The following is a 23,763-nucleotide window of genomic DNA, read 5'->3' on the forward strand; positions in this document are numbered from 1 at the left end:
GTAGTTAGCAGGCAAATGATATACCCACAGGAGCCAGAGATCAGAAGCTCTTTCCCAAGATCCCCACAGGGAATCTGTTCGGCCCTCAGAGTGGGCTCAAATTCTCCTTCAGCCTCCCACTGGGTTGCCAAAGTTACGGAATTGTAGCGTCTCTGGAGAGTGCTCACGTGAATTCCGTGAGTTCTCTCCCCCACCGTCTCTTTTTTCACAGTCTCAGTTCAGTAGCACCACAAATTTACTAGCTCCTAATCTCCTGTTAATTCGCCCCACCCAGAGTCGGGTTTTTCTGCTAGGCTCAGGGCCGGTGCAGACCTGAGGTCGCTCTGCTTATGACGTATGTCCAAGATGGCGCCTGCTCTTTGTCTTGCTCGCCCTTGAGAGGTGAGCGGAGAGAGAGAAACCCGTGTCCGTACTAGTCACCCTTTTTTCTCTCTCTCTCTCTCTTCCAGTTAGCCTTGTGAACTTCCCCCCCCGGGGGTCGTTCCCTCTAGTCTCCTCTCTCCGCTTGCCTGCCGGTGTCTCGGGCTATTGAGGTTCGGCTCACCTCGCGTTCCAGCGCTGGTGTGTTGAGTCTGCTGCTGATGTCCCGAACTGTCGCATTTCTTTCATTTTTCTTTAATATACTCCTGCTTTGAGTCTTTTTCTGTGCTATAGTTTAATCTACATGGAATCGATTTCAAACATTTGAATGAAACATACTTTGGTGTTAATTGATGCTGCAAATTGATACCTCAAAAATGTCACATCCATACTAGGTCTCAATAAACAATGTCTAACACTCTAGCAGCCCACATTCTTTCACAAAATGCTTCAATAAGTATTTAACCTCTGAACAATAATATGAGGATTGTCACAAGTAGACTCTTGTGTTAAAATTCACTCTTAACGCTGTGACAAACTCTTGAATTATGGGCTGATAGTCTCACTTTGCTTATGTTACCATTATTTTAATTTCATTTTTTTAAAGAGTCAGAGGTAGAGAGAGAGAGATATTCTCTATCTACTGGTTCACTCTTCAGACGCTGGCTACAGCTGGGGCTGGGCCAAACTCAGGAGCCAAAAATTCTACCTGGGTCTTCCACTTGGCTGACAGAGACTCAAATACTTGAACCATCTTCTGCTGCTTCCCGAGGTGCACGTTAGCAGAAGCTGGATCAGAAGCAGAGGCAGAACAGACACATGAAAAACCATTCAAGATCACTAGCCATCAGGGAAATACAAATAAAAAAACCACAGTGAGGTTTCACCTCACCCCAGTTAGAATGGCTCTCATACAAAAATCAACAAACCACAAATGCTGGTGAGGATGTGGGGGGAAAGGTACCCACTGTTGGTGGGAATGCAAACTGGTACAGCCACTGTGGAAGACAGTATGGAGATACCTCAGAAATCTGAATACAGTCCTACCATACAACCCAGCCACCCCACTCCTCAGAGTTTACCCAAGGGAAATGAAATTGGCAAATAAAAGAACTATCTGCACCTCCATGTTTATTGCAGCTCAATTCTCAATAGCTAAGACATGAAATCAACCTAAATGCCCATCAACAGAAGACTGGATAAAGAAAGTATTGGATATGTACTCTATGGAATACTAAACAGTGGTAAAAAATGAAATCCAGTCATTTGCAACAAAATGGAGGAATCTGGAAAACATCATACTGAGTGAAATAAGCCAGACCCAAAGAGACAAATATCATATTTCTCTCTGATCTGTGACAACAAACTGAGCACCTAAAAGGAAACCTGTAGAAGTGAAATTGACACTATGAGAAGCAATGACTTGATCAGCCCTTGTCCTGACTGTAGAGGAACAGCTTATTATTTTATTTTAATTTTTTTCTAATTTCTTTTTCTACTAAATACCATTGGTTGAACTTTTTACTTAGCACAGAATTATTCATAGGTATTTAAATCCAGTTGAAAATTGATCCCAGTAAAAAATAAGAATGGGAATAAGAGAGGGAGGAGATGTACAGTTTGGCACATGTTCCCATGGACTTACCCCTAAGGATAAAGCTAAAACCTTGTCATGGGTCTCCAAATCCCATTAAGCAGGGTGGTACTATCTGTAACTGATCATATAGATAGGAATAAGTATCAAAGGGATCACATAAATAAGACCAAGTGTCTGCTAATAGCAATAGATAGAATTAAAAAGGAGAGAATGATCCAACATGGGAAGCAGGCAACACAGCAGACTCATAGAATGACAAAGGCCCAAACAGCACTCTGACTTCAGAATCAGCCCTTAAGGCATTTGGATCTGAGTGAAGAGCCCATGAGAGCATTTCAGGCATGGAAAGCCAAGACACTGTGGCAAAAAATGACCTACATGAAGGATCTCTGTGAGATCCCAGTAGAAAGAAGGGGCCATCAAAGGAGATAACCTTTCTCTGAAGGAAGGAAAGAACTCCCACTTTGCTTATGGTCTTGTCTAAATACTGACAGAATTTGTGGACTCAAAAGGCTTCCATAGTCTTGGCAGTTCATGGTAAGAGCCTCGGGTAATCCCTGACGCCATAAATAAGAGTGTCAATTGTTAAATCAATAACAGGAGTCACTGTGCACTTGCTCCCCGTGTAGGACCTCTGTCTTTAATGTGTTGTACTATGAGAATTAACGGTAAAACTTGTCTTCAACCAGTACTTTATATTTTGTGTGTTTGTGTGGTTGCAAACTGTTGAAATCTTTATTTAGTATAGAGTTGATCTTCTGTATATAAAGATAATTAAAAATGAATCTTAATGAAAGATGGGATGGGAGAGGGAGTAGGAGGTGGGATGGGAGTGGGGGTGGGAGGGTGGGTATGGAGGGAGCTGTACCTATGGAATTTATATTCATTAAATAAAAGCTTTCTTTAAAAAAAATAAGCAGAAGCATAACTTGAATCCAGGAACTCTAATATGGGATGCAGGCATCCAAAGTGGTGTCTTACCTGCCTCACCACCATACCTGCCCAAATGTTAGCATTATTAGATGAATATCCTGCACTTTAATTTCTGTTTTCTTCAAACCAATCTCCTGAACACAGCTGCTTGGTAATAATTCATCTACTCAGGGCTAGTGCTGTGGAGTAGTAGGCTAAGTCTGCACTATGGCACAAGCATCCCATTCAGGCACCAGTTTGAGTCCTGGATGCTCCTCTTCCAATGCAGCTCCCTACTGATGGCCTGGGAAAGCAGTGTAAGATGGACCAAGTGCTGGGGCCCCTATAGCTGTGTGGGAGACCTAGAGGAAACTCCTGGCTTCAAATAGGCTTAGCTCTGACCATTATGGCTATTTGGGGAATGAATCAGCAGATGGAAGACCTCTCTCTGTCTCTCCCTCGCTCCTTAACTCTGCTTCTCAAGTAAATAAATCTTTTTAAAAAATAATAATTCACTCAAGGAACATGTTCTTATCATAAATTTTTTGAAATCCGTATCTTGCATTTCTTCTATCTCATCATCTTCATACTCTTGGCTTGGGGTGTTTTGCTTATTTGGAGGCATGATAGTGTCATCGTTGATCTTGCTCCCTCTATTTCTGTGTTTGTTACTCGGCATAGTTAATTCTTCTTGTGTCACTGTGCGCTTCTTTTTTTCTTTTTTTTTTTTTATACTGTGTCCGTGTTAAGTGGACTGCCTGCTGTTGGAGGAGCCTTGGAGGCTTGAGATGGGTGCGGCCTGAGAGCTCTGCCTGGTTCTTCCAGGTTAAGGGTGTGCAAAGGTGACACCCTCAGGTTATGTGTGGTAAATCTCTCTCTTTTTATTTATTTATTTATTTTATTTATTCAGGGGGTAAGTAACACTGCAGGGCAGGGCTGTGCAGAATTGATGGTATTTAGCTTCCAGTCTTTGGCTCCTCTGGACTCCCACTGGGTTGCCTAGGCTACTGAATTGTAGTGACTCAGTTCCTTAACTCTCCCCCACTGATATGTAAATCCAAAGAGGAGGCCTGCTCTTTGTCTCTTGGGAATTCTTCAAGTCTGGCAGCCTTGTAACCTTTGCAAGGTTAGGGGGAAGAGAAACCCCGAAGCTTTTTTTTTTCCTTCTTTCCGGTAGTGAGTTTGCTGCACTTTCCGGCCCCCCTCTAGATTCTGACCCCCGTTTCCCCACCAATGTCTCGGGTTATTGAGCTCACCTCCCCTTCCAGCGCCGATGTGTGGACTCGGAGCCCTGAGCGTCTCAAGTCTCCCCGCTGTTTTCTGTGTGGCGTGCACTCTCCTTGGAGCACTGTCGCGCAGACCCTGGGGCTTCTGCGGCTGGGTCCCGCGACTTTGCTCTCGTGAGGTGGGCGACCTTGTTCTCCCAGTAGGTCGTCCGATTCACGCCTGCTCCATTCAGAAGGGTTTCCCCTGCAATTTTTGTTTGGTTCTATTTTCTGCGGCTACCGTAACTCCCCTTTTATTAAACTAAATTTTCCCGGACTATCGGTGCGCGCCCTCACTATTCCGCCATCTTGGCTCCCCACTCAAGGAACATGAAATTCAATCAAAGAAAGGCAGAAAATCTAAATCAATAACTGTTGAAGAAAATATTCTGTAAAAAAAAAAAAAAAGCAGTACACATGGCCATCGTCTTCCTCAGACATCTAGAAACTCTGCTTTTCTAAAGGGTAGCATCTTCCAGTTCTTCCATCTTTCATTTTTCCACCTCCCTGTCTCCAAACTGAAATCTAAATCTAATACTAGGAATGCATGATAACCTTATCCTCCTGGGTAAGTTTAAGTACTTTTTTTGCTACCCCAGAAGAATTTTCATCTGAAATTTCACCTCAATGAAGTTTAGACTTCAGCAGAACAAGTTGGTCAGATGTTAAGGAATTCTGTTTGATTCCTGGTTTCTTAATTCTTCTAGACAATGAACTCAGATGTAGCTTGTTACTAAGTACACAACAAATGGTAACAGTCTTCCAGATCATAACCAGCCATGGCTTGAAGAGTTAACTTGCAGAGTTAGCCACAATTTTACCTCTGCCACTCTGGTTCTTTGTCCAGTGGCCTTTAAGTTTGCTTCTCAAGTTCATTCAACTTCCCCTGAGTTCAGAGTATAGAACAGCAGCCTCTCATTTCCCATGGGAACTTTGTGGGGACAGTGATAGCTATTTGGGACAATGTCCAACCGGTGCCTAGGCAACAGCTCTGGCTATGCAGAAGCAGTTTTCTGTGCAAATTTACTTGAGTAAGTTGAGACACCTTGAGACTCCTCCCAGACCTCCAGAGATCACAACTAGCTTTCACACACACATAGCGTAGACAGATGTTTTTGGCTCTCTATGTTTAAAAAAAAAAGTTCAAATATCAATGCAGGCATTTCAGTTAGAAACCTCTGCCTTACATTCACTCAGGCTCTGACATTCCTACACAAACAGGTACAAGAGAGTCAGGTAGTTCCCAAGTTGCTCATATTATCTCCTTCCCTCCCTTCATTACTCTCCAGCATTTAAAGCACAAGACAAAAGAGTGAGAGCCTTTGAATTCCTACCACAGAGCTGTCCATCTAGCTCCCTGTGTGACCTTTAACTAGTCACTTCATCTGTAGACAATAGACTGAAATATTTCTAAAGCATATAATTTAACAGTCTATGATTCTATGTACCTGTTCTCACTAGCATAATGACAAAACTTAGAATTATATATTAGCAAATATCATAACAGCTACCTGATGTGTATTTGGAAACAGATAATCACTATCATCCCCTTTTGCAGAGAGAAACTGGATGCATAAAACAGGCAATTGTACTAGTAAGTCAATGTGAATATCCAAATAAACTGTTGGCTTCCTCTCATAGTTTCTTCTGATTTGGAAAAAAAAATCTTCAATGTTTTTCATAATTACTTGGCACATCTCCTCTCTCTTTTCTCTGCCATTAATATCTCCATCTGTATAATAAAAATCCATATCAATGGCTTGTTGATTACATATTTATGTACATCCATCTTTATATATATTCATTTATTTATTTATATATTTAGGAGTAGTAGAAGATAATGTACCTAAAATTAAGTATAACTATTCCTGACAAATAGTGAGGGCCCCCAAATCAGAGTTTTGCTATTATTTTTCTTTTTAATTGGACAAGAAGCTTAGTCAATTCAAGATGCTATAACAAAATGCTAGTATTTTTTGAGGATTTTTGTATCTATGTTCATCAGAGATACTAGTCTATAGGTTTATCTCTTTGTTGTATCTAATTTAGGGTTTTGGAATTAAGGTGACACTGGCCTCATGGAAGGAGTTTGGGAGGATTCCCTCCCTTTCAATTGTTTTGAATAGCTTTAGAAGAATTGGAGTTAGTTCTTCGTTAAATATCCAGTAGAATTCAACAGTGAAGCCATCCAGTCCTGGGTTTTTCCTTTTGGGTAACTTTTTAACTGTTTGTAGTAATTCCTGATGATTCTTTTCATTTTTGTGGTATTCATTGTAATATCTTCCTTTCCACTGCCGATTTTATTAATTTGAGTCTTCTCTCTTTTTCTGTTTGAGCCCTTAGTGTATTAAGTTTGTTTATTTTTTCAATAAACAAACTCTCCATTTCACTGATATTTGTATCTTTTTTGGTGTCAATTTTGCTTATTTCTTCTCTAATTCTTTCTTTCTTCCTATTAATTTAGGGTTTGGTGTATTCTTGTTTTTCTAGCTCCTTGAGATGCATTGGTAGACCATTTATTTCATGCATTTCCAATAATGCATTTCCAGTTTCTTATTGTAGACCCTAATTCCTAGAAACTTCTCTCTTGACACTGCTTTTGCTGTATCCCATAAGTTTTGATATGTTGTGTTGTCATATTCATTCATTTCTAAGAACTTCTTGATTTATCTTTTGATTTCTTCTATGTTAATTCAAAAGCATATTGTTCAGTCTCCATGTATTTACATGTTTTCTAGAGTTTCTTAGGTTGTTAATTTTCAGCTTCATTCCATTGCTATCAGAAAAGATACATGTTATGATTTCAATTGTTTTTGTATTTGTTGAGAGTTGCTTTATGACCTAGCATATGATCTATCCCACAGAAAGTTCCATGTACTGATGAAAAGAATGTGTATTTTGCACTTGTGGGATTAAATGTTCTGCAGACAACAGTTAAGGCCATTGGGCACATAGTGTGGATTAGCACTGTTTCTTTATTGATTTCTTGTGTAGCTGATTTGCCCATTGATGAAAGCAGGGTGTTTTTGTTTTAAGTAGCCAGGCACCCTGGCATTGGGTGCATATCTATTTACTATAGTGGCATCTTGAATTGATCCCTTAATTATTATATAGTGCCCTTATTTTCTCTTTTAACAATTTTTGTGTTAAAGTCTATTGTCTCTGACATTAGGATCGCTACTCCTGCTTATTTTTGCTTTCCATTAGCATGGAATATCCTTTCTTATCCTTTCTCTTTCAGTTTGTATGTATCTTTGTTGGTGAGATGTGTCTCTTCTAGGAGCAAATAAATGGATCTTGTATTTTAATCCATTTAGGCAATCTGTATCTTTTAATTGGAGAATTTAGGCCATTTACATTCAAGATTCTTATTGATAAGTAATAGCTTGGTTCTGCCATTTTCCATAAATATCCCCATTATCTTGGATTTCCTTTGTAATTTTACTAGAAGATTTTCTGCTTTCACATACTTTCATGATGCTGACTATCATATTCTGTTTCTATGTGGAGCACATCCTTAAGAATCATTTGTAAGACTGGATGTGTGGTGACAAATTATATCAATTTTCATTTGTTTTAGAAGGTCTTTATTTAACATTCATTTATAAATGAGAGCTTCATTGGGCATAGTATTCTGGGTTGACAGTTTTGGTTTGTTTGTTTTTTTTTTTTTTAGGATTTGGACTTTGTCTCTCCATTCTCTTAGCCTATAGGGTTTCTGATGTCCATGTTTCTTGCAAGTCTATATTTATTTTCAGGCATTTGTGGAAATATTTGGTTTTCTCCTCTTATACTTGAAATATGACTCCATGGCTTAGTAGAAAGTCTGTTCCTTCAGCATATATCCAGAGGCATGTGCTGGGTGGGGGCAGGGAGCTCAGGACAGAGCTTGAGGGTGGGGCAAGAGTCCAAAGTAACACCATAGTTGGGCATGGTAGATCTCTATTGTCAGAAGGGGAGGGTATGATTGCATCAGATGGCATGATCTCAGCCTCACCCCTCTCTACCAAGGTGAACCCACTTCCCAGAGTAAGCCCAGAGTGGCTACACACCTCACTTAATGCAGGCATATGAACCACACACAGGATTTGTGTGTTCCGCTGTATGAGCACAGAATCCTCTGTGACGACTCACCCAGGCCTCAGGGAACTCTGCACCTCTGAAGTCAGACACAGTGATTACCCAGAGACCCAGCCACACCCCCACCCTATCATGCAGTCTTAGAATTCCCACAGTCATAGCCCACAGAGCTCCCACAGGCCCAGGGAGCAGGTGATCCATTCTCAGCCCTGTGAGCCTTCCCTATCTATGGAGAGAGCCAAGGCCAGAGCCAGCTGCCTACCTAAGAGAAGTTGGTTGATGCTCCACCTTGGCAGGTTTAATCTAGGTGCCATGATAGAATGGGGGAAGAGGAGTACTTCACAGGCCTAAGTGGGTGCCCCACTCCCCACCCACAACTACAGGCCAGACTCAAAGTCAGTGGGGACTGTGGGTTTATCCTTCTGATAAAATTCCCCAGTTATGCGCTTGCCATGGCATCCTCTCCTGGCCTTATCAAGATGGTGCTTCCTAGGCCAGCGCCATGGCTCAATAGGCTAATCCTCTGCCTTGTGGCGCCGGCACACCGGGTTCTAGTCCCAGTCGGGGCGCCGGATTCTGTCCCGGTTGCCCCTCTTCCAGGCCAGCTCTCTGCTGTGGCCAGGGAGTGCAGTGGAGGATGGCCCAAGTGCTTGGGCCCTGCACCCCATGGGAGACCAGGAGAAGCACCTGGCTCCTGCCTTCGGATCAGCGTGGTGCGCCGGCCGCAGCATGCCGGCCGTGGCGGCCATTGGAGGGTGAACCAACAGCAAAAGGAGACCTTTCTCTCTGTCTCTCTCTCTCACTGTCCACTCTGCCTGTCAAAAAAATAAAATTAAAATTAAAGAAAAAAATGGTGCTTCCTCCTTGCCAATCATTGGGTTCCCTCGTGGCAAGATGAGCAGAAAGCAAAGTGCTCTCCCTTCATGGGGTTAGGTGGGCATCCTATCCCCAACTAGCACTCCAGGCTGGAGTGCAATGTGGTTTGCAAGATTCTCTTTTAATATCACCAGTGACATGGTCTGCCATTGGAGCCTCTCATTCACTCCAAGAAGATGGCTTATTCTTCAATAAACTTTTTTTTTTTTTGACAGGCAGAGTTAGACAGTGAGAGAGACAGAGAAAAAGGTCTTCCTTCTGTTGGTTCACCCCACAAATGGCCACTAAGGCCAGTGCGCTGTGCCAATCCAAAGCCAGGAGCCAGGTGTTTCCTCCTGGTCTCCCATGCGGGTGCAGAGCCCAAGCACTTGGGCCATCCTCCACTGCCTTCCCGGGCCACAGCAGAGAGCTGGACTGGAAGAAGAGCAACTGGGACAGAATCTAGTGCCCCAACCAGGACTAAAACCTAGGGTGCCAGTGACATAGGCAGAGGATTAGCCAAGTGAGCAGCAGCACCAGTCTCTTCACTAAACTTTTACACTTTCCCATGATGACAGTCTCGATCAAGCCATTATGAAGATGACAAAATGATTCCCTAAGAAAGATTAAGCTTTATTCTGTAAGACTTATTCTCTAAGACAAATTCTTTATATGTGGATTCCTATGCAAACTTCTGCTCCAATATCATTTTTTAGTTAATTCTTGGCCAGGAATTACTGAAATTTATCCTTATTTCTTTTGTCCCCTCCAATTGCTGCTAGGATGAGCTTTCCCTTTCCTGTGTCAGGGGCTCATTCATGAGTCATAACCTGCCCTGGGACACTTGCTGTCTGACCCTTCCTTCCATACTGAGTCTTTCCTGGTGAACTCCACCTCCAAAATGCTACCTGTGTCATACAATGCTGCTTCTCTTTGTCTCTCAAAGATGAATACTCTGTGACCAGCATTCTGTAAAGTAACAAAGGAAGGGGAATGTCAATCCCCTGTTGTTGAGGCAACTCACTTCTTTTTTTAGAGCACAAGATAAGAACTAATCCTCTGGGGTGCAGCAGTAAGAATGCCATGACACTTCCTGTGTGCCCATTAAAGATCCCTCCCAGAAACATAAGCTCAGGCCTTTTGTGGCCAAAAGTGAGTACACCCAGATAACATTTCCCTTGACTTTCTTTTAATGTCTGTGAATTTTAAGGTTATGAAGGGGATTTTCAGTGTCACAAAAATCAAATTATTCCCAGAGGCTAGTTCGTGGCAGCAGTATCAATTGTTAGTAAAAAGCACCTTCTTTGGAATGAGTCTCCCAATTCCCTCTTTTGTTCTCTTCTGTCAACATTCAAGTCTCCCATAAGAATTCATTTTCCCCTACTAGTTCTTTACTCTCCTCCCATTATTCTTCCCCAAAGAATACTTTCATCCCCTGAATTACCAAAAGGATGGAGTTTATTGTATTTTCTACTTTCCACTTCTTAGAACTGGAGTATAGTGTTAAATTATCCTAAAGGAAGTTCAAGGTTGTTCAGAGGACAGAAAAACATTTCAATCACAACATCGAAACCCTTGAGAACTATCATTGAGCCGCGAGTGTCATGATGGCTGTGCTGCATGGATGTATTAACACACACACACAAACACGCAGTTGGCCATTTGTTAAATGGCATGCTAGTTATTTCTTAAATATTTCTCAACTCATAGTTTATATTACGGCTTACATGTTTTATAAATCCTAAAAGTCTGAATTTTTAAAATGGAAACAATAGGAGAGGTCATTTTCCTCAGTCTCTGGTTCCTCCCCACTGGAACCACAGTCAGTATAGTCATCAAATGTGATCTCTGCTGGGGGGCTCCTGCAGCATTTCTCTCTTAGTGAATTCTTCTTCCGGATCCTTGCTATGTGTGCTTGCCCCATGGTTAAGAATCTGCTTCGTAGATCTCAAGACAGTTTCTGTTCAATGTGATCTCTATTTAATTTCTCTTGAGGGAAAAATGCATTGCTAATGGTCACTTTGTCTCAAATTGCAGATTACGGTATTTCGGATGGGATCAGAAGGACACCAGGACATTGATTTAGCTATCCTGACAGCTTTACTCAAAGGTAAAATACTGAGTTTCTGTGTCCAGAGAATGCAAAAATAATTTAAATGGATTAACACAGCAAGCTTCTGCTTCCTAATAGTAATTATCATCTCAAATGATACCATGACACACTTAATTACACATAACAGAAGGGCCCCTCCTGTAAGATACTCCTATTTCTATCAAATTCCCCTAGAACAAATCTATTAGGGTTTGACTCAATTTTGTAAAATTTAAATATATTACAATTCAAATCTTGCCCGTTGAGTATTAAAAATATATAAAGAATAACATAATATGTAAGACACTAAGTTTTCTGATGTTATTCAACAGTAATCATTACCCTATCTACATTCAAAAGCAATTTGAAATGGCATATGTGTGTGTAGACAATATTACATTAAAACAGAAATCAAGGCCATTGAGAAGAGGGGAAAAACAAACAAAAAATAGGTTACTATATTGGGTATCATGGAGCATTTAATTTAACTCTAAGCTACTGTGGGTTGTAGAATTTCCATTTATAGGGTAGTTTTTATCATATTTTTATTTCCAATATTACAAAGATATCTTACTGCATATCCTCATCCTTGAGTCCATATCCAAGAGAAACACTGTTTGCTTCAAGTTCTGCAGGCCAAATACCACGTTAATGTATCTTAATAATATAAAGCGAATTCATAGCATGGACTCAGGTCCAAGAATGTCTAACTCTTCACAATAACGTATGTGACTTCATTGACAATAGTAGTCATTGATCCTCCCCACTCACTCCTCAAATATATATATTCATTAAAAGTCTTGGTCACATTTCAAGTTCCAATTCCATGAAATGTGTCCTGTGTCCTAGGTTGAGTATCTCAGGTCTGAATCATTTCATTCCAATGACCTAAATAATACAAACACTGGGCAGAAGAATCAAGGGAGCAGGGACCATGAATGGAATGAACCATAAAGAATATTGTGGGTTTCCCTCTCTGTTTATCAGAGAAAAAAAATAAAAGTTTGAGGCAAATAACCCTTCAATATTTGCTATTCCTGGGATTTCTGTTGCAACTCAGCAGATTAAGCAGCTGCCTTTGATGCCAGCATCCCATATCAGCACTGGATTGAATACCCACTTCTCCACCTTCAATCCAGTTGCCTAACAATGTGTTTGGGACCCAGCAGAATATGGTCCAAGTGCTTGCACCCCTGCCGCCAACATGGGAGACCTGGATAGCTTCCAGGCTCTGCTTCATCCTGGCCCAGCCCCATCTGGGGATTGAATGGGAGGATGGGAGATTCTCTCTCTCTCCCTCTCTCTTTCTCTCCCTCCTCTCTCTGTAACTCTTTTCAAATACATAACTAAATATTTTTTAAATATTTGCTATTCCTATATAAAGATAAGAAAAAGAAATAATGTTGATAATTAACATTTACTGGCCAAACACTGTAGTTGAACTTTATGCATAAATTCATTTATTCTTCACAACAGTTTAAATACTAGTTTATTTTAAACTTCATTTCATCAATAGGGAAATTAAGGCACACAGAAATGCAGTAATGTGCCCGAGATGAGTTGGCCAGCAAATGGTGGGGATAATCTGACCCCATAGCTCCCATCTACATATATTACCAAGGTATCCCGATACCACTGGTAATAAGAAATGCAGCAATATATTGCTGACCTTGAACAAAACTCATAGCTATTGGGAAAGTAAGCCAATTTGTAGTAAGAACATAGGGCCATCATAACTTTCTATTTAAAGTATTTTCTTCCTCTTTCACCCTTTAAAATGTGCTTCACCTTTGGGTCAGTCTTAGAATGTACTGGTTGTACTCTAGAGTGGATGTTCTCCAACTGTTTGGAGGATGACATATTATATATAAAACACTACAATACTATAGCCAGTGGTTACACTTATGTATAATTAGGAAATTGAAAATACATTAAATAATATTTACAATGATATTATACAATGAAATTGGATATTTTCTATTGTAATCTATTCTATTTAATGCTTATTCTAGCTCACTGAATTGAATTCATGACCCACTAATGGGTCATAACCTGCAGTTGAGAAAACATTGACAAAGGAGATTAAAGGAAATTATGATTGCTCTAAGAAATTAACATTTATAATCAACATAATGAACGTTATTTATGCAGTAATTAATGCTAGTGGAAATTTATGCTATTAAAATATTATGATGTGTCAACTCTATGTTGCAAAGATTTTTAAATATGCTGGGATGTTGATCTACTTGGTTGTGAAGGGTATGAATAATAATACTTCTACTGACTTCTTTGGAGGCCAAGAGCATACCCATATCAATTTAAAATTTTTACATTTGTTCAATTATTTTGCTATATATTTTTAAAATTTATGCTTGAATAGGTTATCTGATTTAATAATTTTTATAATTATATTTTGTTTCTGATCATCCAATACATGAGGAATCTTTGCAAGTCCACCTTTTATTATCAAAAATTTGAAAAGTTTCAGAGAAAATCAGAAGATAATATAGAAGGAGTAGAGAGCCATGAAATTAACAAGTGGTCCCTAAATACAAAGACAGGACATATAGGAACCAGGTGGCAGTGAGAAAAACATCCCTTTGCTGCTACGATGTCTGACTGAGTGGGATTTTCTTTTATCTGCATAATACATATTAGAGGATACTGTTTCTACAATGCAATATTCTTTAATACAATACAAGACTTATCAGGTGTCTAAAAATAAACAGAAAAAGGAAGAGACAAAAGACTGTTCTTTCAGAGACGTGAGATACCAATGGTGACCTGGGGTAGCTTTTGAGAAGAAGCCATGTTACATTTGGGCCCTGTATTGAATGAAGTAACTACTCCTGGAGAGTCGTGCTATAAGGCCAGAGACTGCACCTTCCTCCTCTATTCACTCTCCCCTTCTCTGCTACACACACACAAGGGGAGTCTAAGAGACATGTCCAGTTATCTGAGCTTTTGAACAAAGAGCAAATGATTTCTTCAGCATGGCCTGCCTAAATCAGAGTGACCAGAGAAGACTTTCACTAGGGAAGACCTCAGCTTGCCCTAATAAACCCTTCAGTGCCCATCAGCCTGCTCTTTCAGTAGCCTCATCCTGTCTGCACCCTCCACACCTCTTTCCCCAAGCTCAATAAAGCCAGAAAGACACCTGTTCACAGCAAATGAAGTTATTACATGAGGCCCCTGGATCCTTTCTGTGAATAAAATTATCTCCATTTTTTTATCCTTTCATGAAGACCTTGGATTCAATACAAAATCAAATCACGTGAGCAACTACTCGTGCATTCAGCAACACACACTGAAGTGCAATACATGAGGACTGCCATCCTTCATAAAGGGAAGATTCCTGTCCTCGGGGTTCTCATCTTCATGGGTAATGAAGTTAATCTGAGGCATGAGGAAGAGTGCTCTGTTGCTTGCTTCCTTTCATGTAAAGCACTTTAAAAGAGCTAAGAAAAGTGGGGAAAAAGTATGTTTCTCCCCAAACCTGTCACGATCATCAAAAATGGGACATCTGAGAAATGTTCATGACCACAAGGAGCCTAAGGAGAAAGATGATGGCTAGGGGTGGGCATGGAGGTATAAAACTAAGAAAATATGAGTTAAAGTATGGATGTCAATTTTTTAATTTTTTTTTGACAGGCACAGTGGACAGTGAGAGAGAGAGACAGAGAGAAAGGTCTTCCTTTGCCATTGGTTCACCCCCCAATGGCCGCTGTGGCTGGCGTGCTGTGGCCGGCTCACTGCGCTGATCCGAAGCCAGGAGCCAGGTGCTTCTCATGGTCTCCCATGCAGGTGCAGGGCCCAAGCACCTGGGCCATCCTCCACTGCACTCCCTGGCCACAGCAGAGAGCTGGCCTGGAAGAGGGGCAACCAGGACAGAATCTGGCACCCCAACCGGGACTAGAACCTGGAGTGCCAGTGCCATAGGCAGAGGATTAGCCTATTGAGCCATGGCGCTGGCTGATTTTTTAATGTTAAGAAGAAAAATAAGAAAGATATTTATTATGGATCCGAGCAGTAGACACACAAGTATGAAACCTGCACAATGGTGCTGGCGTTGCAGTATAGCAGGTTAAGCGCCCACCTATAACATTGACATCCCATATCAGAGCACCAGTTCACACCCTAGATACTCTGCTTCTGATCCAGCTCTCTGCTAATGCACTGAGAAGGTAGCAGAAGATGGTCCATGTGCTTGGGACTTGACACCCATGTGAGAAACCCAGCTGGAGCTTCAGGCTCATGGATTCAGCCTGGCCCAACCCCCCTATTATGGCCCTTTAGGGAATGAAAAAGCAGATGGAAGGTCGCTTTTTGTATGTCTCCCTCTGTCTCTGTCACTCTCCCTTTCAAATAAACAAAATCAATCTTTTCTAAAAAAGAAACAACTCCACAATTCTTTCATGTCAAGAGGATAAAAAGCCAGGGGAGAAGGGGTTAGACATTTTAACACGGCAGGTTAAGCTGCCTCTTGGTATGCCAGTACCCCATTTTGGAATGCCTAGGATTGGAGTCCCACCTCAGCTTCCAGTCTGGCTTCCTGCTAATAAAAACCCTAGGAGACAGCACATGATGGCTCAGTTACTTAGTTTCAAACCAATCATGTGGGAGACCCAAACAGAATTCCTGGATCTTAGTTTTAGCCTAGCCTAGCCCCAGTTGTTGCAGGCATGTGAGGAGTGAACCAGAGGATGAAAGATTGTCTCTCCTTCTCTTTGTGTCACTCTGCCTTTCAAATAAATAAAAACGTAAATAAATAAATACATCTTTTATATAAAAAAGGAATATGGCAATTCATAGAATTGTAAATGTCAATTATGTGTCTATATACACACATTATATATATATATGTATGAATTTATGTTTAAAGACTATGACTAGTAAAGGCAGTACTTACATAAAGTATCTATATAAATCTAATAAACACGAATAATAGCTGATCACTATTCACCTAAAAAAAATGACTAGAACTATCCCTGGGGAATCTAAGCAATAGATATATAGATGGGCCAGCACCGCAGTTCACTAGGCTAATCCTCCACCTGCGGCGCCAGCACCCTGGGTTCTAGTCCCGGTCGGGGCGCCGGATTCTGTCCTGGTTGCTCCTCTTCCAGTCCAGCTCTCTGCTGTGGCCCGGGAAGGCAGTGGAGGATGGTTCAGGTGCTTTCGCCCTGTACCCGCATGGGAGACCAGGAGGAAACACCTGGCTCCTGGCTTTGGATTGGCACAGTGCACTGGCCATAGCGGCCATTTGCGGGGTGAACCAACAGAAGGAAGACCTTTCTCTCTGTCTCTCTCACTGTCTAACTCTGCCTGTCAAAAAAAAAAAAAATAGATATATGGATGGAAAACTAAAAGAAAGCAATGTATGTGAAATCAAAAGTCTCTATGGACTTACATAATCATTTCTGAGATAATTATGGTTCCTATAATTTTGAGTTTCTCTTCCTCTGTCATAATTAATTCTGTAAATAATTAATAAACTAATCACAGACACTTATGTGAAGGACAAATTCTAAGGCATTTGTGAATTTGTTCAATGTGTAAAGAAAGTTTGAAATCTAAACTGAAATGCAAAAAGAATAAACTGTGTTCTGTATGATTTCAGAAAGATTTCAAGAAAGCATACCATTGATTCAATTAGATAACACAAAACAATGAAAATCACAATGTTCTGACCCATCTTCTTTAAAATTCTATCTTTATGGTATTTAATACCTTTAAATAAAGGTGGATAAACTATTTAAAAAGCAAAAAAAAAGCATATTTTAATGTTTTCAAGCCACTTCTTTATACATATCTTCTCAACTCTATAAACTAGAAAATAAAGAATTATCACAAATTAGCACTGACATCAGTAGGCAATTCATCTTGCTACCTAACACATCTGATTTTCAAAAGTGGCTTAATTAAATCCTAATAAAACAAAACCTTTGGCAAATTCTGAAGTAGCTTAGCTGTAATTCAATGCATCCAATAGATCTCATAAGGAACTAACATCTCCTGCAGTACTTAAGGAACAGTTCCCTTGCTTAAACTCAAATGATGCATTACTGAGTGTCACAGGCCCAGCTTTGGAAATCAAAGATGTTTCTAATTACATGTATGATCTTTGCTGCCCATCTTTCTTGTTTAATATAGCAATACATGGTTGCTTTCTTTATGTTATTTTATTAATCTTGTCCTGTTTAGATATCCTTAATGAGACCAAGAAACAATATCCCTATTGACATTTTTTATCACTTACATGAGGTACAAAGTTGCTATGGTTTTTAAATATTATACAAATAGAAGTAGAAAAAATGTTGCCCAGCAGAAACCTTCAAAGTCAAAACGTGTGACATTTTCTTACAATTTCAGTCATAAGAAGTCCTAAGGGCAGTAAACTGCGGGTGAAGACTGAAATACTCTAGTTAGGGACTCAACTCACCAGGCAAGGTTTACAAAATCAAGAGCCTTTCAAGAGTATAAGAGTATTTGCTAAGCCTTTCTCTGCTTCAGGCCTCTTACTTTTCCCATGTCTTTGGACTTAATAGATCAGACTTCCTCAAACGCACTTGCTTCTTGGTGGTCCATTGTATCCCTTTTTTCAAATCCTAACTCAGAGTCTACAGAGCAAATATGTCATCAGCAGTTGAAGCCCAGGCATGGGCCCCCAGAACCAATGTCTGTCACCTACCCCTTCCCAAAGCCATAAAACTCACTTCCATTTGGCTACCCCCACACATTTACAGACTAGGAAATTTAGACCAAAGAGTCTAAAAGATGTTAAAGATCATTTGGCAAATCAGTGGCAGAGCCAAACATTAAATCCAGGTCTCTTCATCTATATTCAGTTTTCTTTCTAGTACATGTATGAGGTTTTGAGCCAACATTCCCTGGCTTTCCGATGCCACAGAGATGTTAGACACTGGCTTCAGAGGTACAAGGTACAGATCTAGACATCTACTTCCCTCCAACTCCTAAGACACAGTCAGGGCCATCAGCTGCCAGAGGAACTTAGCTGCCCATATGACATTTTTGTGAGAAGGTGATGACTGCAGTCTCACCCAGAGTGAGCAAGATCAGACACATGTTTTAGTTTTTAAACTTAGAATCATCAGTGGACTACTGCTGCAATTGGGAATCTTCATAGTTACAAGGGACAGAGACACCATTTAAACTAGCTCAAGCAAATAAGTAAAAGAGGTATGCAGGCTAACATGACCAGAAAGTCAGTCTAAGGACAAAATGAATGCTCACAACGTGGGATCCAGGATCAAATCTGTCATCAGATTCTGTCCTACAACTCTCAAACATTAGCCTGTTTGTGGTTTGGGCAAAACAGCCATCAACAGCTCCAGGCTCACACCCAACCAGTTAAGAGAACCTCAGTTAAAAAAGAACCATTTGTCCAGGTAATTACAACAGTAAGCTCCTTACCTTGGATCAGACCTCATTCCTGATTCCATCACTGTTGGAGGAAGAATTCCTATAACTGAAGTGATGTAAGTTGTCAACTCCATCCATGTCAGTCACTAGAACCAAAAAAATGGGAAAGAAAGGATGCTGGTAAGACAAAAGGCAACTAAGGCAGACACATGTCTCCTCAATTGTATTAAAAGAAATATTGAAGGTCACAGTGTCAGATTGGCCACAAATCCAAGAACTCCAAACTGTGAATCAATTCTTCAGCCTGAATACAAAAATGGGAACCAGGTCAAATGAAAACCAATGAGGGTTCAGACATTAACCCAGGTCATCTTCATAAGCATTACTTCAGGGAGACCTACGTATGTCACCAATTACCATTATTTACTGTATAATGTTTACTTTCAATCACTGCTACCTTTTCCATTTTTTTCATCTGTACTTGATTATTTCTGTCCAAAATTTTAAAGATTACCTTTTTTCTGTGTTTTTTTTTCTAAAGACCAAAGTCTATTCCTTAGAAAATAAATTATCCTACAGAAGGCAAAAAACTCCAGGCTTCCCTCACTCACTCCTCTCCCAACCCCCACCACCATCTCAATCCATCAGTGTGGCACTTACCACAGGGGAGACCACATGGCCAAAGGGCCTTATAACACAATAGTGCCACAGGACAGTGATGGCCATGGTCAAAACATCCCTACTCACTGACTGGACACACTGTGTGATCTCAGACTCCTGATCTGTAAGAATGGAGATAACAATACTAATACCTCCCTCATGATCCTCATAACAATGTTAGCTGATAATGCAAGCAAGTACCTAACACAGTATTTGGAAAAATCTATTTAATACATGGTGACCTGACTGAGGATGATGATGAGGGTACCAAACTAGAAATGAGGGAGTGAATCTGTTTTGCTCACTATAATGTTTACATACATACTGTGCCTGGCACTTAGTTGGAATCCAAAACATATTTGTTGAGCTCCTGAATGAGTTATCAACAGGTTTTGGGATCAGCTTGGATTTCTACTTAAACCCTACTTCTCCACTGACTGTGACCACATAACCAAGTTATCTAACTTCTCTATGCCTCAACTCCCCACACTGAGAAAGGGGATGACAATCATACCTCTCTCTTATGGGTTGATATAAGGAGTACATGAGAACCACCACACTGGAAGCTCTCTTGGGGCAAGCCTCTGCCTTCTTTACAGTAAACCCTAGCACAGAGTAGGTCTATACCCTTCCCTTTCTAAAATGGGCTTTCACAATTTCTAGGGCACTAGGATGTCCCCATGTCCAAAGCCCATCAGGATCACAAAATGTTAAATTCAAAGGAACCATAAATTTGAATATTAAAAAACAAAACTAAGCAAAGAGAAAACTTCTAGCATACAAGTGAGGGTCCAGAACAAACCACAGAAGAGTGTCATCTGAAAAATGGTTGAGCACATGTTAAGCTGCCTTAAAAATGAAATTAATTTTCTGGCAAGTTTATTTTCATGCAAATCCCAATAGTCCTCAGAGTAATAACAAGAGCTAAAGTAGATAGCAATTTCAGACATTTCTGCTTATCTCCAAGAGAAGGCAATAAAAGAACTTAAATCTCTTAATCCCTTTGATTTGTGTAGTGCTCTACAATTCAGAGTATTTTCACCCAAGTTTTATTATCTAATCTTCACAACAACTCTATGAAATGATTATCAAATAATTTATCTGCAAACTGGCACTTCCTTATGCATGAAAGTAAGCAGTATTCATAATGATCCAAGAACAACTAGCACCAGGACCAGCACTGTGAGATAGTAGGTTAAGCCTCCACCTGTGGCACTGGCATCCCATATGGGTGCCCGTTCTGGTCCTGGCTGCTTCACTTCCAAGCCATTGTGGCCATTTGGGGAGTGAACCAGTGGATGGAAGAACTCTGTCTCTCCCTCTTTCTGTCTATAACTCTACCTCCCAAATAAATAAATAAATCTAAAGAAAATAAAAATAAAAATAAACCAAGAATGCCCAGGCAAACTTGGAGCTATGGTTACAAACTACACCTTTTGGCCGGCGCCGTGGCTCAGTAGGCTAATCCTCCGCCTTATGGCGCCGGCACCTGGGTTCTAGTCCCAGTCAGGGTGCCAGATTCTGTCCCTGTTGCTCCTCTTCCAGTCCAGCTCTCTGCTGTGGCCCGGGAGTGCAGTGGAGGATGGCCCAAGTCCTTGGGCCCTGCACCTGCATGGGAGACCAGGAGAAGCACCTGGCTCCTGGCTTCGGATCAGCACGGTGCACCGGCCGCAGCGCGCCGGCCGCAGCAGCCACTGCGGGGTGAACCAACGGAAAAGGAAGACCTTTCTCTCTGTTTCTCTCTCTCACTGTGCACTCTGCTTGTCAAAAAAAAAAAAAAAAAAAAAAAAAAAAAAAAAAACTTCTAGTTAAGAAGTTCCTGGAGAAAAGGAATGTGTCTTCTTGCCTTTGTATTTCAGCAACCAGCAAAACACCTGACAAACACTAGGTGTTTAATAAAGAACCGTTTATTGGTAGAAGTCGTTGGGTCCTGGCCCAATCTACCACTAACAAAAGTCATAAATAATCCACACATATCACCCCAATGTCATTCAAGTGAGTTCTACCCTCTCAAGTCAAGAAATGCAAATTCTACACCTGTCTCAGGATTTCCTCAAATTCCTGGAAGATCATGGTCACTCCTACATTCAGCTTCCTGATTCTATAAGCATTGTTTCTTTTCCTCATCACAGAAGTCAAAATGTAAAGCACAGTGCTTCCATGGTTTCAAAACCAAAACAAAAATTTACTTATGCAAAGCACTTAATAAACAATGTAGACTTTAAAAAAAATGTAGAGAGGTATAGAAAATGGATGACTTCACAGTAATGCAAAACTTCTAACTGAACACCAGGCTTCTCCAATGTTGACATGCTTTAGCTACTCCACACTAAGGGTTTTCCATGGATCCTTCACCCACGGCCTCCCCAGGGTCACACTATCTCAACAGGCTCTTCCCACTACCACGATGCCTTCTCCCAATATTTGTTTCTTCCTCAGACTTCCTTCAAAGGGTGAAACAAACCCTTTCTAGAAGAACAGCTTATCTGCAGTCTTAGATGTTTTGCACCCTGCCATTAAGTCTCTTCAACCTAAGCAGCTTTGCAAGAGATTTTTGCAAAGAAAGACAATTGCCTTCCTAAGCAGAGTCCAGGTGCCAGTTCAGCTCTTCTCATATAGATGGTGAGAGTGAAGGAGGCTTGGACTAATGTTTCTCCTCAGAAGAGACTCCAATGATGTTGTTTGCTCCAGAGTCTTAATCACAAACAAACAAAAAAAAGCATGTTGGTTCAAGTGGCTGCAAACACCATGAATATCAGGGCCCTTAAGTCTATAGTCTTTTTTTAGATGTAAAAAAAAATTATTTTAATTTTTAATGTTTTTAACAGATTCAATGTGATTTGTAGATACAATTCTAAGAACATAATGATATTCCCTTTCTCCTTCCCACCTTCCTTCCTGCTCTCTTTCTGTCTTTTTTAGTTGTTGAGATAACATATTCTAAATTTACAGTACAGTAAAAGGCTTAATACTTTACCAAATAAGAAGTTTAACAAAGAAAACCAAAAAGACCCTAGTTTAGTGGGGTTATATACAATGGCTATAAACAGTAATTGAATGGAAAAATGACCATTCCACCAATATATAGTAAATTTTAAGGTAATCACAAATTATTAAAACTAAGTAGTATAACAACACAAATCCCATTGGTTTTTTTTTAATTTTTATTTATTTATTTGAGAGGTAGAGTTATAGATAGAAAAAGGAAGAGACAGAGAGAAAGGTCTTCCATCTGCTGGTTGACTCCCCAAATGGCCCCAACAGCTGGAACTGAGCAGATCTGAAACCAGGATCCAGGAGTTCTTCCGGGTCTCCCATGTGGGTGCAGGGGCCCAAGGACTTGGGCCATCTTCCACAGTTTCCCAGGCCATAAACAGAGAGCTGGATAGGAAGAGGAGCAGCCAGGACATGAACTGGCACCCATACGGGATGTCGGCACTGCAGACGTAGGCTTAGCCCACCACGCCACAGCACCAGCCCCAATATAACATTCTTAACCAATGGCTTGACAAAAATATAAAACAAAATTTTATAAAATTATATTTGCAGCAATACTGATAAACACAGACATTTTGTTTTGTTTTTTAAATTTTAGCTCCCACATATAAGGGAGAATATGCAGTATTTGTCTTTCGGGGTCTGGCTTATTTCACTCAACATGATGTTCTCCAGTTTGTGCATTTTGCTGCAAATGGTAAAATTTCATTCTTTTTTTATAGCTGAATAGTAAGTATTCCATTGTGTATATAAACATTTATTTTATCCATTCATCTGATGATGGATACTTGGTTGATTCCCAATTTTGGCTATTGGGAACAGTGCTGCTATAAATGTGGTGGTGCAGGTAGCTTTGATACATTGTGTTCAAATCTTCTGGGTATATACCCACCAGTGGGATTGCTGGATCATATGGCAAGTCTAATTCTGATTTCTAAAGAAATCTCCACACTCTTTTCCATAGTGGCTACACTAATTTACATTCCCACCAATCGTGTATAACTGTTCCCCTTTGTCCTCATTCTGGGCAACACTTATTACTCTCCGTTTTGGATTTTAGCCATTCTGACAGTGGTAAAATGATATCTCATTGTGGTTTTGAGTTGCATTTCTCCAGTAGCTAGTGATGTTGAGCATTTTTTCATGTATTTTTTGGCCATTTGTATTTCTTCTTTTTTTTGTTTCGATTCTTTTTTTAACTTTTATTTAGTAAATATAAATTTCCAAAGTACAGTTTATGGATCATGCAGATTGGCAGCAGCACAATTCTATAATGAGTAGTTTGCAGGACAAACAAAAATTATTGGAATAACAATCATAAAACATAAAACAATAATAACTAATTCAGAACACATCATGCTTATGAGTATTTGCTAATTTAATCTTCCCAATAGCACAGAGAGCAGTTACTATCTTTTTTTTAACTTTTATTTAATGAATATAAATTGCCAAAGTACAGCTTATGGATTACAATGGCATCCACCCCTATAACTTACCTCCCAATTCCCGCTCCCTCTCCCCTTCCATTCACATCAAGATGCATTTTCAATTATCTTTATATA

General features: G+C 40.3%; 1 protein-coding gene across 20 annotated transcripts in view; it reads left to right on the top strand.

The window, feature by feature from the left end:
• Positions 1–23,763, top strand: part of TRPM3 (transient receptor potential cation channel subfamily M member 3) — a 1,025,749-nt gene that overhangs the window by 856,264 nt on the left and 145,722 nt on the right. For all 20 annotated transcript variants that reach the window (XM_070050833.1, XM_070050835.1, XM_051858588.2 and 17 more), the window contains one exon: positions 11,107–11,179. In XM_070050833.1, coding sequence (XP_069906934.1) covers positions 11,107–11,179 — 73 coding nt within the window. The remainder of the gene's footprint in view (positions 1–11,106; positions 11,180–23,763) is intronic.

This window comes from Oryctolagus cuniculus, chromosome 1, assembly GCF_964237555.1.
Source record: "Oryctolagus cuniculus chromosome 1, mOryCun1.1, whole genome shotgun sequence".
Lineage (NCBI taxonomy): Eukaryota > Metazoa > Chordata > Mammalia > Lagomorpha > Leporidae > Oryctolagus > Oryctolagus cuniculus.